The sequence below is a fragment of the Acartia tonsa genome, chromosome 13, assembly GCF_053477335.1.
Source record: "Acartia tonsa isolate MP-2025a chromosome 13, ASM5347733v1, whole genome shotgun sequence".
Classification (NCBI taxonomy): domain Eukaryota; kingdom Metazoa; phylum Arthropoda; class Copepoda; order Calanoida; family Acartiidae; genus Acartia; species Acartia tonsa.
Window position 1 is genome coordinate 22,823,290 of NC_137272.1, and position 15,849 is coordinate 22,839,138.

Genomic DNA, 15,849 nt, shown 5'->3' on the forward strand with positions numbered 1-15,849 from the left:
ACTGTAAATGAGAATCATATTTCTTCAGCGGCAAGAGAGAGCCTTAGCTATACATAGACATACAGCAGTCCTGTTATTTTTACATGTATCTGTATACTTATAGTATAAAAATTTAGTTATTTTTTCATTCTATGAGATTTGTTTAGCTTAACATGGCTTATGTCATCCTTGTTAAAAGCGAAGCTTTTCTATAATCAGGATCGGTTCATCTCGAACAGATAGGATTTTTTTTGGTCAATTTAAGCACGTTAAAATTGTTCTATCGATTTCAAAAATTAATGGTGATAGTAGTTAGGTACGATTTAGAAAGCGTAGCAATTCTAAAATCGTTATAAGATTGTCCGTTAAGGCTTTTTAAAAATGTTAATTTTTAAGTTTTTCAACAATAATTTTTTATTTTATATAACTATCCGATTGATTTGTTTTTTGGAATACTAATTTCTAGGACAACAAAGAACAATGTTATAAGAGAAGCATTTTTATAACCAAGTTCTAAAAATGAAAGTATGTCCTTAAACATTATCCTGTAATTAAGCAGTTTTTCAACAAATTTACTTTTAATTTTGTTTCGACTTTGATACATTTACATTCTTATTATTCAGTTATGTTATTCTACAAGTGTTAATATTCCTATCGTTTCAGAGCTTCGCTTTTATGGATATTGTCTCTTGTCATCCTTGTTTGTTATAAGCCACACCTACATTAAGTAACCAAATTTGGTTACATCTCAAGATAACGATACATGTATGTACCTACAAAATTACAAAGTAATAATTTGTATGTGTGTGTACAAGTTCGATATGGTCTCTTAAAGGACTTATCTATTATTCCACGATTCTTGCGTTTCAGGTTTTTTTTGGCGGGTATGCGTCACTTTCTTAATATGTATATGGCTACAAAAAAGAAGTATAACTTATATTATTACTCTTATTAATAATGTGACTTATTTTCTTTTTCGGGCCATATTCTATATAAGATTACTCCACCCCACCGTATAATAGTCAAAAACCTACAATAAACTAATAAACTCGTATAAGATAATAGTTAAACAATCTGTGCAGCCGGTTACAAGATCTTACAGAACACATATACATTCTGTTACTCTAGCTTTTAAAATTTTATGTTTGGCTGTTTGCTAATTTAATATTTGCCTTCTGCGTAAAAACACTGCAAAGATAATCTAACACTGATTTTTGATTTTTGGTTATTCGTTGTCGTGATTCTATTTATATTATTATTACAAAGCGCACCCACTTCTTAACTTGTACGTACGTATGTCTGACTTTCTTATTGGTATGGTAAGCCAGTCAGGCGCATTTCACCGATTTATTAACACTACCTGCATTTAATTGACTTTACTTGGCACTTTAAGATATTGCTTTACTACTGATGATCAATTTGTCATTCTTAAATTTAATTTTTTGAACAGACGGACGGACCGACCCTTATAAAAAAGCTTTTCTTTTAAAACCACTCCACTCCAAATTTTATCAAATTTGGAGGTTTTATAAGATCGAGGATCAAAGAAGCTTCGCAACCAAAAATCATCGTAAAATGTATGCACTTTTTTTTTTGCATAAAATAGACAGAATATGCAAAAAAAAATCCGTTACTTCTTCATATTGTCTTCATTATTTGATGGATCTTTAAATTGAGAAATATTTTGATTAACACATAGAGAAGCTTGACAAATAAACATAATTTGTTATTGAACATGACAACATCCATAAAAGCGAAGCTCTAAAATCAAAAGGAAGGACAAACGATCAATAACCATTGTAGAGTGTCAAAACATAATAAGCAGAACATTAATTTCTTAGTCTAAACGAAATTGAACATAAATTTGTTGCAACATTGCGTAAATATATGATACAGTAAAAGGACATATGTTCATTTTTAGGATTTGATTATAGAGTTGCCTTGCTTATAATACTTGTTGTCATAAAAATCTTTTCTCTAAAAATCAGATGAATAGGATAATCATATCATACAATAAAATATATATTTTAAATGGACGTACAGACTTTCTTGTAAAGATTATAGTGTTTAGCTTTCTAATTCTTGTCATAGGAATCATCATGCAAATTTCGAAATCGATAGGACAATTAATGAAAAGAGCTAACCTTCACGGACGGACCCTAATTATAGAAAAGCTTCGCTTTTAAAAATAGTATTTAATTTAAATTGGAATAAGAATAATTGGTTCAAAAGTTTAGGCACAACTAGTTTGGAACCAACAAATCAAATTAGATAAAGTACCCAAAGTTTTTGAGCCAAAGAGCAAAATGACGTTGTTATTTGTACAACTTTGGGTACCAGTGTTATTTACAGTCCAATCTCCTTAATTTCACTTTTCTTTAACTTTCTTATAATTTTTGTTGGTTGGATTGTGCTACGCTACTTGTGTCCCTAACCAAACAGAGAGAGGGGACAATGGGCTGTTTATTACACTAGTCCCCAAAGTTTTATAATAATGTTTTCCTATTCGTTGGCTCAACAACTTTGGAGATTTCAATGAAATTTGATTGTTTGATGCTTTAAGTTGAGTGTTCAATCGTTTTAACAACTTATTTTAATCACTAGAAAGGGTAATTTTTGTATCAACATTGGGGATGTACATCAATTTATTGACCATTGTCTTATCCCTTTAGATCCCTGGTCCATAACTGTTCTAGTCCTAATTTAAAATTTGACATTTACCACCACTTAGGAGTAGGACAAAGTAAATGAAACGTGCTAGATAATTAAACAAGGGTGGCAACATCCATAATTAGCGAAGCACACAAATTTTGGATAAACAAACGAACACGAAACCTATTTCATAAAATATTTATTCGTCTGTTGCAGCTTGATCGACAGACGGACAAAACAAGTTAATATACTAGATATTCATAAGTATAGGTAATCTTTAAAAAAGATTTTATCAGTCAGGAGAAAATCATGTTTCCCCGATACAGTTTCATACAGACGGACGGAGTAGCCTCGCTACTATAAAAGATAATAGGAGAGTCATTAGTAAAATTCTTTTATATATTAAGCTTTATCTGCTTTGACATTTTAAAGGCTGTTATAAAAAGCCTTTGTTCCCTTTCCACTTAAAGTTAAAAATTCAAATTTATGACAGCAGTAAAGGCGTAGGTAATTTTGACAGTGGATAAAAAAATATTGCCAAAAAACAGCAAAAAACGAATTTGACAAAAAATCACCCACTTTTTGTCAAAAACACAGTGGTTGTATTTTTGCTAGAGGTAAAAGTGGCAACACGCCAAAATAACATATAAAAAAACACCAATAAATTGTAATAAAGCAATATCTAACTTATTATTCTTTAAGTTCTTAAGTTTCTTACTTTTAATTTAATAAATAATAAACACAATAAAAAATTTGAAAAAATAACAATTACATTATTATATTTGATTTTTTTTTATAAATGTTATACATATCTCGATTACAAATACATTGGCAGGGAGGGAGAGTACATTGAACTACAAATCACACTGGTACCCAAAATATAACTTTGGTTACTTTAATAAAATTTCATTATTTCCGATTCGCTGGTTTAAAATTGGTTCTCAGTCATACTTAAAAATCATCTATAGCATAATATAAGTATAACGACACAACCCAATCTGTCCCGATTTTGTATTACTTTGAAAAGTGCGATTCCAGTTACGTCATATACGTTTTGGGAAAGAAAAAAGGAAGGGGGAAGAAAATCTCTTCCCTTTTCTCCCCCCTTGTGACGTCATGACGTCACAGGAATCGCACTTTTCAAAAGTGATACAAAATCGGGACAGATTGGGTTGTGTCAAGTATAACAGACAATTTTCCACGAATACTAAAATAAAAATCGTAAAGTTACTACCAGTTCTGGTTTTCTCGGGGATAATAAAACTGGTTTTAATCATCAATTGACTTATCCCCTAAGGTCTGTCCAGTTGCAAAGGTCACTTTTGTGAAGCTTCTATGTGTATATTTAAATCCTGATTATCTAATATTTCCATAGACACCAGAAAGACTCCTGTCACAGTATATTTTAAGTATTATCATCTTTACTGCTGTTTTGTTATTCTAGTGTGACTAAAATTCAGTAGAACCCATATTTAAAACCTGAGCTAAAATGCAGTTTTGTCCATTCCATAAAAATATTGGTCAATGGAAATTGAACAACAGTCAAAATGCATCCTTGTTGGACCTTTGACTTCTGCTATTTTTCCATCTTATCTACATAGCTTTTGGATACGAAATATTCAGCGGTTTCCCTGAAAGTGCCTAGTCGAGCACAGGAATTCACTTAATCAACGTTAAGTCTTTTCCAAAAAGATATGGTTTTTGGAAATTGAGCAATGGTCGAAATGTTGACATTTTGCACTTTGGACAGTTCAATTCAAAGTTTTTTTTTCATTTCAGAAGAGTAATTGTTTATAAAGTGTAATTTTTAATAAGTCTCCGTCAGAAAGACATAAAGAACTGAAATGATAAAGGATTAGACAATGATGATAAACAAATTTTTCCCTAACCAACCAAAATTCAATAAAAATGTCCAAAGTGTTTGGGCTAGCGAATAATAAAACGGGGTTTTATAATTTTGGGTACCATTGTAATCTAGAGTCAAATACTCCCCACCCTCATGGCTTATCCAAGTATTAGAGTAGATGCTCTTCTAAAAGGCGAATCGGTCTTTTTCTTCCTTTTGTTAGTCGTTTAATTTCCGTCGCCCAGAGATTACACAAAGTGCACTGGCTAAAAAATCCTACATACCCAAATGTAACAATGATGGTAGCATCCAAAATAGCGAAGCACAATAAATAAAACAAACATATAATCAATTATGATTGATTATGGGATGGTATCACTTGAGAAAACAAAAAAAACATCACTTCGAAACTTTTTCTAGTCAAAGAGGCCAGACCGCTCCTTAGCTGCTTTTTAGCATCCAGCCGCTAAATATTAAAACAGCTTTGGAGCGGCCAATTTTAAAGCTAGGATTACCAAATTTTAGGTAGAACTTTAATTTTCATAACAAAAAAAATACTTTGTCTGACCATCGCCGAAAAACGGCAAATAACGGAAACCGCCTTTTTCGGCGGTTGGCGGCGCCAATTAATATTTCTATCTGTTTCTGATTGCTCAAGGATTTATAGGTATCTAGCTGTAATAGAAGCCACGATATTCATGATATATGTCCACAGTAAAAGCCTGTAAAAAAATCGGTCATAAAATCGGTCAGGGAGCGGTCAAACGGCCACAACACCACTTTTCTGAGATGTTCATTGATATCTAAGTATTAAAAATTTTAGGTCTCTACCTTATACACAAAAGTCTTAATGTAAAAATTAAGATTTATTAAGAAATTTTTCTAATCTAGGTGCCACCTAACCGACTTTGACAGGACAACACGACCGACACAGACCAGATATCCTAATAAAATCAACTCTTGCCGACGTATAATTACTAAACTTAAAAAGTCATGAAGTTACAGCTCTCTATCTTACCTACAAAAAAAAATGACATTGAAAAAACTAGAGCCCCCCCCCCCCCCTGATCTGTAAGGTTAAAATTTTAATGTGTATTGTATGTAAAGTCGGTTCGATTAACGATTAACTACAGACGTACAAACTGACCCTGTAATGTAGAAAAACCTCGCTTCCAAACATACTTGCATTTGGACATTATACAGTAAGATGATAACTTATGTAAATCTTTGGATAGGCCAATGGAAAATAAATTCTTGTGGTTGCTTAACATTTAATTTGTCCAATATTCAACTATATTCGAGGGGTAAACCATGTTTTTTTCCTATATAGTAGAATGCTTTGTCTTTTAAGATCTCGCTAACAACTAATTTATTTGAGCCCTCCTTTTTAGGAAGCTTTACATAGTTCTTAGAATTAATTTAGGCTTATTAATTTTCAATTTTAGTCATGGGATGATTTTATGTTGTTTTTTTTTTGCAGCCTATCTCTCACTTCATTTTAAAGGCCCTTGCTAGTTGATAGAAGTGCAGCCGCTAGTTTTAAATCTTGACACAACCCAATCTTTCCAGATTTTGTATAATTTTTTGAGGAACACGACTCCAGTGACGTCATATTTTTCTTTCCCGAAAAAGGGAAGGGGGGAAGAAAAAAAGAGATGGGAGAAAAGGGGGTTTTCCCCATCTCTTTTGAAGAGATTTTCTTCCCCCCTTCCCTTTTTCGGGAAAGAAAAATATGACGTCACTGGAGTCGTGTTCCTCAAAAATTATACAAAATCTGGAAAGATTGGGTTGTGTCTTAAATCTTTAGATTAAGCCCTAACTGCAAGTAATTCAGAAATCTCTAATTCAAAACTGAGCAGCAAATTATTGGAGGCTAAAAGATTTGCAAAAAAATATAAATTTAATTTAGCTTGAAAGGTTAAAAAAACACAAAGGTTTACATTTAAATGACATTTAAAATTTGGATGATCATTATTAAATAAATCTTTTATTTTGCATTGATAGAATTGTTCTATTATTTTTAAGCATATTGTTTTTTAAATATTTGGTCTGTCGTAGGTTTGTTGGTTCTCGCATCTCGCATGGACGATGTTGCTTTCCATGACACAAGGGATCTTAAGGAATAAGACAATAGTTATTAAATTAATGTACATCCCCGATGATGATACACAAAAATACTTCTTCTGTAGATTACAATAAGTGGTAGAAACGTTTGTACACTCAACTAAATGAACCGACCAATCAAAATTCAATAAAAATCCCCAAGCTAACAAATAAGAAAACGTTATTATAAGACTTTGGGGACTATTAAACAGCCCAATGTCCCCTCCCTCCCTTCCATGACACTGTAAGGTCAGGTCCAACAACCAAGGATAACTTTTGGTCCAAACACCTAAGGTTTAAATTAAAGTCACAATTTGATTGCACGATCCTCATCTGGAAGTCCTAACCGAGTATAAAATTGAGTTTCCCTTCAGGGAGGAAGGGGACTTAGGGATGTTTATTACACTTGTCCCCAAAAAACGTTTTCTTATTGGTTGGCCTAACAACTTTGGGTACTTTTACTGAATTTTGATTAATTGGTTTATTAAGTTGAATTTCCAAATTTTCAACAACTAATTGTAATCTACAGAAGTGGTAATTTTGTGCATTACAATTGGGATGTACGTCAATTTATCGGCTATTGTCTTATCCCTTTAGATCCCTGGTTCCCCTTACTCTTAATGTCACGCGCCTGACATATCAGCATTAGCTACAATTTTAATGTCTCTAGTATAACGCAGTGTGGTCCATTTTCGAACCCGTCTTTTTGACATTTTATGTCAATAAATACTTCTAATATAATAAATAAAAAACAATATACATATATGATATTATCAAATACTTTATTTGATATAAATTTATTTTTTATTTAGAGCATGTAAATAAAAGTGTCCCACGTTCATCTCAAAACACAAATCAGTAAAAAAATAAGCAAGAAATAAAAATTAATTCTCAGTCTGTTAAAATCATCCTGCTATGGTTGGATCAAAGCTCCTTCATTTTGATTGGTTGAAATTTTCTGTATTCTGGCCGTTTTTTTGTTTGTTTGACATGCACCGCGGGACTTTTTGTATCACAGCCGCTCCATACACTTTCACATATAATAATAAATACAATGTACATACATACAATACACGCATACATGATGGACACGCTGCCGCCGACTATAGCAGCCGCGCATCTGACTTTGGGGCATGAGCATGAATATCATTGGCACTCTAGGATAATTATTCCATACCCGTGCTTAATTTAAGCGAGATTTGATAAGCAGCTGGCGGTTTTACCAGCTGGCTACTCGGTTTGATCTTCTTACTGGGAAGAGAAATCAAAGTTGAATCCAGTCTCGAATCTGTTGAGGTTAAGCTGGCCAGGGGGGAAGAACCTCCTGGGGGCGGGGGTGGTGGTGAAGGTGAAAGCGGCAGCGGGCTGCTGGGGAGCGAAAGCGGGCTGTTGGGGAGCAGCGGGTGCTCTGCGGGGAGCCTGCTGGGCGCCAGCAAGGTGACCGGCCAAGAGACCGCCGTTCTGGTGGCTAGCATCGAAGGGGTTGATGAAGGGGTTGACTCCAGCGCAGTCGGCACAGGGGGGGACGCTAGCGATCTGGCCGGCAATGGGGTTGTTGGGGGCAAACTTGGCGGCGTTGGAGTTGAACTGGAAGTTTCTGTGGGTGGGGTCGTGGGGGTTGATGAAGGGGTTGAAGTTGGGGTCGGCGGGGGCGTCAACATAGTCGTAGTCGGCGAAGGTCTGAACGGCGGGCTGGGCCTGCTGGGGCTGAACGAAGCGGGGAGCGGCGGTGGCGGGAACGGCTTGCTGGACGGGGGCGGGAGCCTGGGCAGCGATGTCGGCGTTGAATGGAGCGCTGTTGAGGCCGTTGGCACCGGTGGGAATGTGAGCACCGTCCAAGATTCTGAATCCGTCCTTACCGGCGGTGTACTTTACAGTGTAGGTCTTGCCGTCCTCGCCAACGTATGAGTATTGGCCGACTCTCTCGCCGTCGATGCCGGTCTCCTCTCTGAAGACGACGCCATCTTCTTGGGCAAAGGCAGATCCGAAACGGCCGTCACCGGCGTTGAATCTCTGCTCCTTGAGGATCTTGGCGTCCTTGGGGTCGATGAGTTGGCCAGCGGCGGCGGCAACCAGACAAGAAGCAAGAACCTAAATAAAGGAAAAACTTTTTATTAAGTTGAACAAAGAGGTATTTGTGTTCTATCTATAGGTTTGGTGTATTATTTATTTATTCAAAGAGAATTTAACATTTAAAACAAAATGACATTTAATACTATTAAATTTTGATGCCTTAATGCTTACTTTTATATTTCAACAGTAATTATAACTGCTTTAATGACCATATTCTAAATACAATTAGCCTAAATGTCAGTTTTAAATGCATGATTAAATTGCATGGAACAGTTGAGAACACGAAACCGATTTTTGGTTGGGGGAGGGGGGTTGGGGGGACAATCTCCAATTACAAAAATAATTAATAAGCTGTAAATTATGCTGGTACCCAAAGTTCTACTATTGCGTTTTCTTATTTGTTGTATCAAAATCTTACGGTACTTTTTTCGAATTGGTTGGTTTTCAACTAAAAGTTTCTTTTATTTATCAGAAGGAAAACTTTTGTTTTTCATAATTGGGGTTGTATATAAATCTATTAATCATTGCCTTATCCCTTAAAATCCCTAACCTATATAAAATTATTGTAGTTTCGTGTCCTCAACTATTAAGCACATTTCCAAATGTCACATATTTGATTTCTTTGTTATGCATTTTCTGTGTGTAAAATTTCTTGTTTTAAAGGTCAAAAATGAAAATGTCAAAATCTAAATATTTTCAAAAGGTTGGGTTAGATGTTTACTTTATAAAAGTTTATTAAATATTAGTTTATTTATCAAAAAAGGTTTTTTTTGTTACATTACTCCGTTGGTATAAATTAGAAAAAAATAATTAGGAAGTTTAAACAACATCCAAGTTTAATTTTTAGAAAGTATAATATATTAACTTTTAAATTCTGTGTGTTTTTAAAGATATCTAGAATGGCTTTTTAAGGGAAGCAAAATATTAAAATTGACATTTTACTATTTATTAATGAATAATGTAGATTAAAAGGTAAAATTGTATTAAACAAAAAATGCATTTTTCCTTATGTAATTTAATAAATGTATAAAAATGTTAAAACTTACAAATCTAAGCATATTGGATGATTGTGTGTATTCCACTCTTCCACAACTTCTAGCTGTTGTCAGCTCAAGTGTAGACAATGTACTAACTCACCACCAGCACAACCAAGTCTTTATATACCAACACCAGAAGCGCCGGCGCATTTCTTAATCATCTCTCTATATGTGGTAGCAGTGTGGTATAGGGTAGTTAATTCTTACGGGGGAGAAAATGTCGCGTTGCGCCGCAAGGGCTTTTGGCGCCATTGACGGATAAGTAATTAATAATTTTAAAAATTTATAACAAAAAAATAAAAACCAGGTGCAAACCCAAAATTTTACCTAGGAATTCGCGAAGCGCCAACAAAATTTAAACCGAACTTTTAGGAGGTTGCAGATATGAAAATTATACATTTTTAAGGATGTTAGCTTGTCTGTTTATTAATCAAGAAATACATTATTTCTGTACATCTACAGTCTCTACGCATTTATTCTTATTCAGCTATGCATGCACTTATATCCTTTCAGTACCGAATATAAAAATTTGAAATTATATCTATAACAATTTTACAAATGATTATTTCAAATTTTATGTTCTAGGAAATATTGTTAATTTATTATTCCTGATAATCTATATTTTACTCTAGGCATTTAAAATTTGCAGTATGTTTTAAAAATTGTTTGAAATTTTCTGATTCTTTTTTTGGTTTGTATTACTTTTCATTTTATTCTTGGGTTTTTATATCATTTTATATGTTTCAACGATTTTCTCATACACATAATCAATAATTATGCATCGAAAAAATATATTTGTAAACAAAAAAGTAATTATTTCAAATTTATTTTTGGATATCTTTTAAAATTTAAGTGATTTTTTAAGGATCTGGGTTAAGTTAGGTTTTTGACCTTTCATTTTAGCGATAAAGATTTACCAAAAAGCAGGTTTATTACAAAACTAAATGGCAATTTCACTTCAACCGAAAGTGGAGCAACTGCAACATATTTATATTTCATGTTAGGGGGGTCCTGCAGGGGTTAAGCTCTACGATGGGGCTCGTAATAAGATTTTGGAAATATTGGGATGGGGATAGAGTCCTTGCTTTTTATTCATTTCATTTTTTTGGAAGGGGGATGGGGGGGGGGAGAGCAAAATTTTTATTTGGTGCGCGACGAAATTTCCCACCCCCCCCCCCTTTGGACGTTCTTGGTAAGGATTCCTATGATCCACTCGTAGATTAGGGGGATTACACCAAACTGCGATAAATAGAATATTCGATCGAAGAACTTTTTCAAAAATATTCATAAATGACTAATTTAACCAAAAAAATTACACCTTGAAATAGACGGACATGCGGTCGTTCATACCCCAAGAAAAGGGTAGAACTCATCTGAATGCAGATTGACAAACTTTTAAGATTTATAGAGTAGGATTGTAAATAAAAAAATATTTGTCCACAAAATAAATAAGGATGCAAAATATAGCATTGCGGGACATGGGCATATAGTCAAAAATATAATTTTTTATTTCAGATTTTTATAAAAGGGTCTGAATACAGCAATATAATTACTTCTAAATGTGAATGATGGAATAATTTGAAAATAGAAGGGAAGGGGTTAGTTTTTCTTTTGTTTGTTCATTATTTTAGGGCACGTTAGGTTAGGTTATATTAGGTATTGGGTAGCCCAGTTGGGTAAGGTCACCGCTTGGTTGGGATCCCCCTGAGTAGTAAGGCATAAGAAAAACTAACCCCCCCCCCCAAAAAAAACTAGTTTTTTCAATTTGTTTCAAAAACAAGGTTGAGATTTTCTGTGCTCAACAGAAATTTTGAGGGAAGTCACCAAACGATTTCAATGATTGAAAATGTGTACCTGTCCTAATACAGGATGCTAATTGTGTCAAAAATTTAGTGGTACAATTATTTTTGCACAAGCAGTTTTGGTCAAGTTAATATTATGTCCACAAGTGGTGTAGCAACAATTTACAATAAGCTGGCAAAATTGTTTTGGTTAAATTAATATGTAGTGCTAATAATTTTAGGCCTTCCCCCTATCTAATGCCTTTAATAGATGCATTTACATACATGTATATGTGTTGATATATACGTAAAAAATAAAATAAGAATTATCATTCCAAATTTTTAAAATTTGGCAACCATTCTAAATTTGACCACAGCCTTTCAAATTAGTTGACTTTTCGTAATTAATTGAATAACTTTTTTTAACACCTTTAAAAATTTGTTTGCAAGGGTAAAACTAATTTAACGTCTTTAGTATCACACAGTCTATTTATGATACTATTTATCAATGTATTTATCTTAAAGATAAATGTTGATTAAAAACTATCCCTAAATGACAGAAAATCTATTTTTGGCACTAGAATATAATTATATTTCTTTCTCTATCTTTTTTATATCTGAATCCAACTTTTCTCTTTTTTCTATCTTTATATTTCTCGTTTCTTTCATTGTCTCTATCTTTCTTTCTCTATATTTTTCCATTCACTCCCCGTCTCTTTCTTTTTATTTTCTCATTTTCTCATTTCAATTTTTCTTTTTGTACTCTGTGACTGGATTATGTTAACAAGGATGACAACATCCATAAAAGCAAAGTTTAGTTCAGAGAGTCGGGCTGAGAACACGCATTTTGCAAGCTCTCCCCGCCCTACCCCATGTGTTAAGCTCAGTCCTACCTTCCCCCTCTCTCTCAACTGGTTCCCCTCTCCCCACTGCCCGTGGTCACTCCGCAGTTGGAGGAAAGGGAAGACACTGTAGCCAGAGGGCACCTCGTATTTAGGCCTGGCAATGTGTTTGTGTTAACGTATCGGTCAATTGTTAACACAAAAAAGTGAAAATAAAACACTAAATGAATTAATTTTAAAAATCTAAAAAATCTAAATTTATGTGTAACCTAATCGCTTTACTGAACAATTTATAGTGAAGACACTCTCTAAAACTTTTGATAATTTATCGGTCTGGCAACATTCTACCGGCGCAAAGTACTCCCGACAAATAAGCTCTCCCATTGGCTAACATTCTCACGCGTCCCACTATTGGTCAGCCGACCCACACTCATTCAGCACCCTCGGATCCGCCATCTTCACTTCATCATGGCCTGTAGTACGTGTGACAACCCAGAATATTGGTCAAAATTTAAAACAAATTTGGACGCAGCTTTGGATGTTAAGTTTAGTGAATACGATGCGAATATAGCCAAGGTAAGGGATGAGCTTATCCATAGTACTTTTGCCAGCCATAAAACCGAAATAAATGATATTAAATCGAGTCTCAGATTTAAACGTTAAGTTACAATCTATCGAAGGTATTGAAAATTTCGTCGACGCTAAATTAGTCGCAAGTGAGCAAAAAGCGATTAGGACTACGATTACACAACAAAAGGACTATTTAAACTCTGTCGAATCGTCGAGGGAAAATTTCGTAAAGTATCAACTTCTACAAAACTCGATAAGAGAGCAAAGATGTCGCGATTGGAGTTGTAGAATAGTGAACTTTCAGCAGCCATGGAGCCGTGAAAATATCACAGAGTTTGTTATATTCAGAAACATTATAAGGCCCACCCTTGAAACCGCCGTTAAACGAGGGGAATTAGAATATATCCCTTCACATTTTAGTGATATCGTTGAGCGTGCTCATATGCTCCCATATTCAAAGGGCCAGATCCCTGTATTTATCTTTCGTTTTATGTCTAGATCCTACCTCGACGCGTGGATGAACAATAAGAAGGCTGTGCTCGACCGCTACAACGCCGAGATCAAGAGGTTCAACCCCAGGAATAACGCGTCACCGGTCCCGTTCTTTCCCAGCAGATTTGTACAGGCCAAGCAAGATATGTCAGACCTCAACAGGAAGACAATGACCTTCGTATATGCCACCAACCAGATCTCAAGGGCCAAAGTCGCTGGCCAATATGTGCAATTTCAGCTCAAGAACGGCAGCCGCTGGATACGCTGCCTTAACCCATTCGGCAAAGACCTGAAGGAAATGGCTCTGCCCATACCTGGAAGCGAGGATTTTTTTCTATCTGAAGCACCGCCGATCCTCCGTTTCAACAAATTAACGCCTGAGGAAAGGAAAACATTCTTCTCGAACCAAGCTGATTTAACAGAGGATGACTTCCCCAGACAGTTTAATACAATCACTGCCCATCCAGCCAGCACGGTTCAGCATAATTCAACGTCTGCCCCTGCCCCAGCTCTTGAGGACCTAGCTGTGTTCCCTCCAATTGACTCTGCCGCACGTAATGCCGCAACTGCAACCGCCGCAACCGCCGCACCTAGTGCTGCACATGCCGCCGTTGCACCTGCCGCCGCCGCACAGTCTGCACCTGCCGCACCCGCCGCCGCCGCTGCCGCTGAGTTCACTGCCGCACCTGCCGCCGCGCTCACCGCCGCACCTGCCGCCGTGACCGCCGCCGTATCTGCATCTACTGCCGCACTTGCCGCCGCGTCTGCCGCCGTACCTGCTGCATTTACTGCCGCACCTACCGCCGCACACGCCGCCGCACTTGCCGCCACGCCTGCCGCCGCATCTGCCGCCGCATGTTCTGCATCTCCTGCATCTTCTGCATCTTCTGCATCTACCGTTGACTCAGCACCTTCTGATCCTGTTGCCACGAGGGCCAAATCCAGAGAAATCAAGGAAGTGAGAGACACCGCCAACAAAACAAAGCGTATAGCAACAAAGGCGGTAATCTCAACATGAAGTTAAGTATCTTGAACGGCAAAAAAAGGTACCTAACATAAGACTTTCAGCATAGTTATTATTTTCGGAATATTTTAAATATTTTGGAGTTAATTTTGATCCATATGACGTGAACTCTATAATATTATATATACTACTTAACTTATAATTGTTCGTACGTCAATGTCGCCTATTAATCATTCTCAATTAATCATTTTCTATTAGAATACTTTATAACCAGTGTATTAAAGATTAATGATTATTATTCAAAATTGAATGATTCGAATTGAAACTAATGTTCTTACTTAAAACTATGGTCTCAGTCACCTCCATATCTCTGTTTTTGTTGATTAGCATATAAAATATATGGAACTTGAATGAAAATGAGTAGGGGGAACTAAACTAGCTTTTAAATGTGTTGCCACCCCCAACACACACATAAACTAAACGCAATCGGAATAAATATAGTAAATATAGTAATTTTTTTCGTTTCAACGATAATATTTTGTATATTAACTATCTTTATTTGTCTATTAATATCTACTGTGTTTCAGATGTCCATACTTGACGTTAAAACGATTCCTCCTGCGGTGCTCCTGGACCAACTCTACTATGACAAACCTCCCTAATGAACAAATTAACCAGGATAACGGTAACTTGAACGATAACGTTGGTCTAAACCTTATGAATCCGATTTACGGTGACTACTTTAATGATTTCGAAAATGAATTCGGAATAAATTGTGTCTTTTCAAGTGAACAAGGAATTGTACAGAAACTGAAAACATTCAACGAAAACCTTCTCAATATTTTTAGTATTAATTGTCAGTCATTACATTCTAAATATAACGATATTGTCTCCACCGTAGACTTCTTCAAGCAACACGATATCCACTTAAATATTCTGTGCTTCCAAGAATTATGGCTAAATAAGGATGTAAATATGGATTGCTATGGGATTAATAATTATGATTGGCATGTCAAACTCAGAGTAAATAATAGGGGGGGAGGGGTGGGTATTCTAGTAAGCAGATATTATAAAGTAGATAAATTATTTGATAAGTTCTCATTTAAAGAAAATATTCTTGAATCTATTTGCTTAAAAATTTCCTACAATGGTTTAAAGTTTTGTTTATTAAACTGCTACCGCCCACCCAATCAAAGCAATGCTGAAATCGAAGAATTTTTTGAACTTTTCTTGGATTTAATTGATAGAATAGCAGCACTAAACATACCATACTTCATTGTAGGAGATTTCAATTTTGACCTTTTCAAAATAAATAATATAAACAGCAATTCCATGAGAATTATTGAATCCTTTTCTTTTAACGGTATCATAAATACTGTTACCAGAGCCACTAGAGTTACTAGAACCACAGCAACCCTTCTTGATTTATTCGGGGTAGGGAATTTTATTCAAAACCTAATGTCATCTTTTGTTTTAACTTCAAAAATCTCCGATCACTTGCCAATTATTA

General features: G+C 35.3%; 1 protein-coding gene across 1 annotated transcript; it reads right to left on the reverse strand.

Moving 5' to 3' along the window:
- Positions 1–7,343: 7,343 nt before the first annotated feature.
- Positions 7,344–9,829, reverse strand: LOC145304185 (uncharacterized). Its single transcript, XM_080146001.1, has 2 exons — positions 9,700–9,829; positions 7,344–8,671 (listed from the first exon to the last, which is right to left on the reverse strand). Exons 1-2 carry the CDS (start codon positions 9,709–9,711, stop codon positions 7,829–7,831), a joined length of 855 nt encoding a protein of 284 aa, XP_080002127.1. The 5' UTR covers positions 9,712–9,829; the 3' UTR covers positions 7,344–7,828.
- Between the last annotated feature and the right edge of the window lie 6,020 nt (positions 9,830–15,849).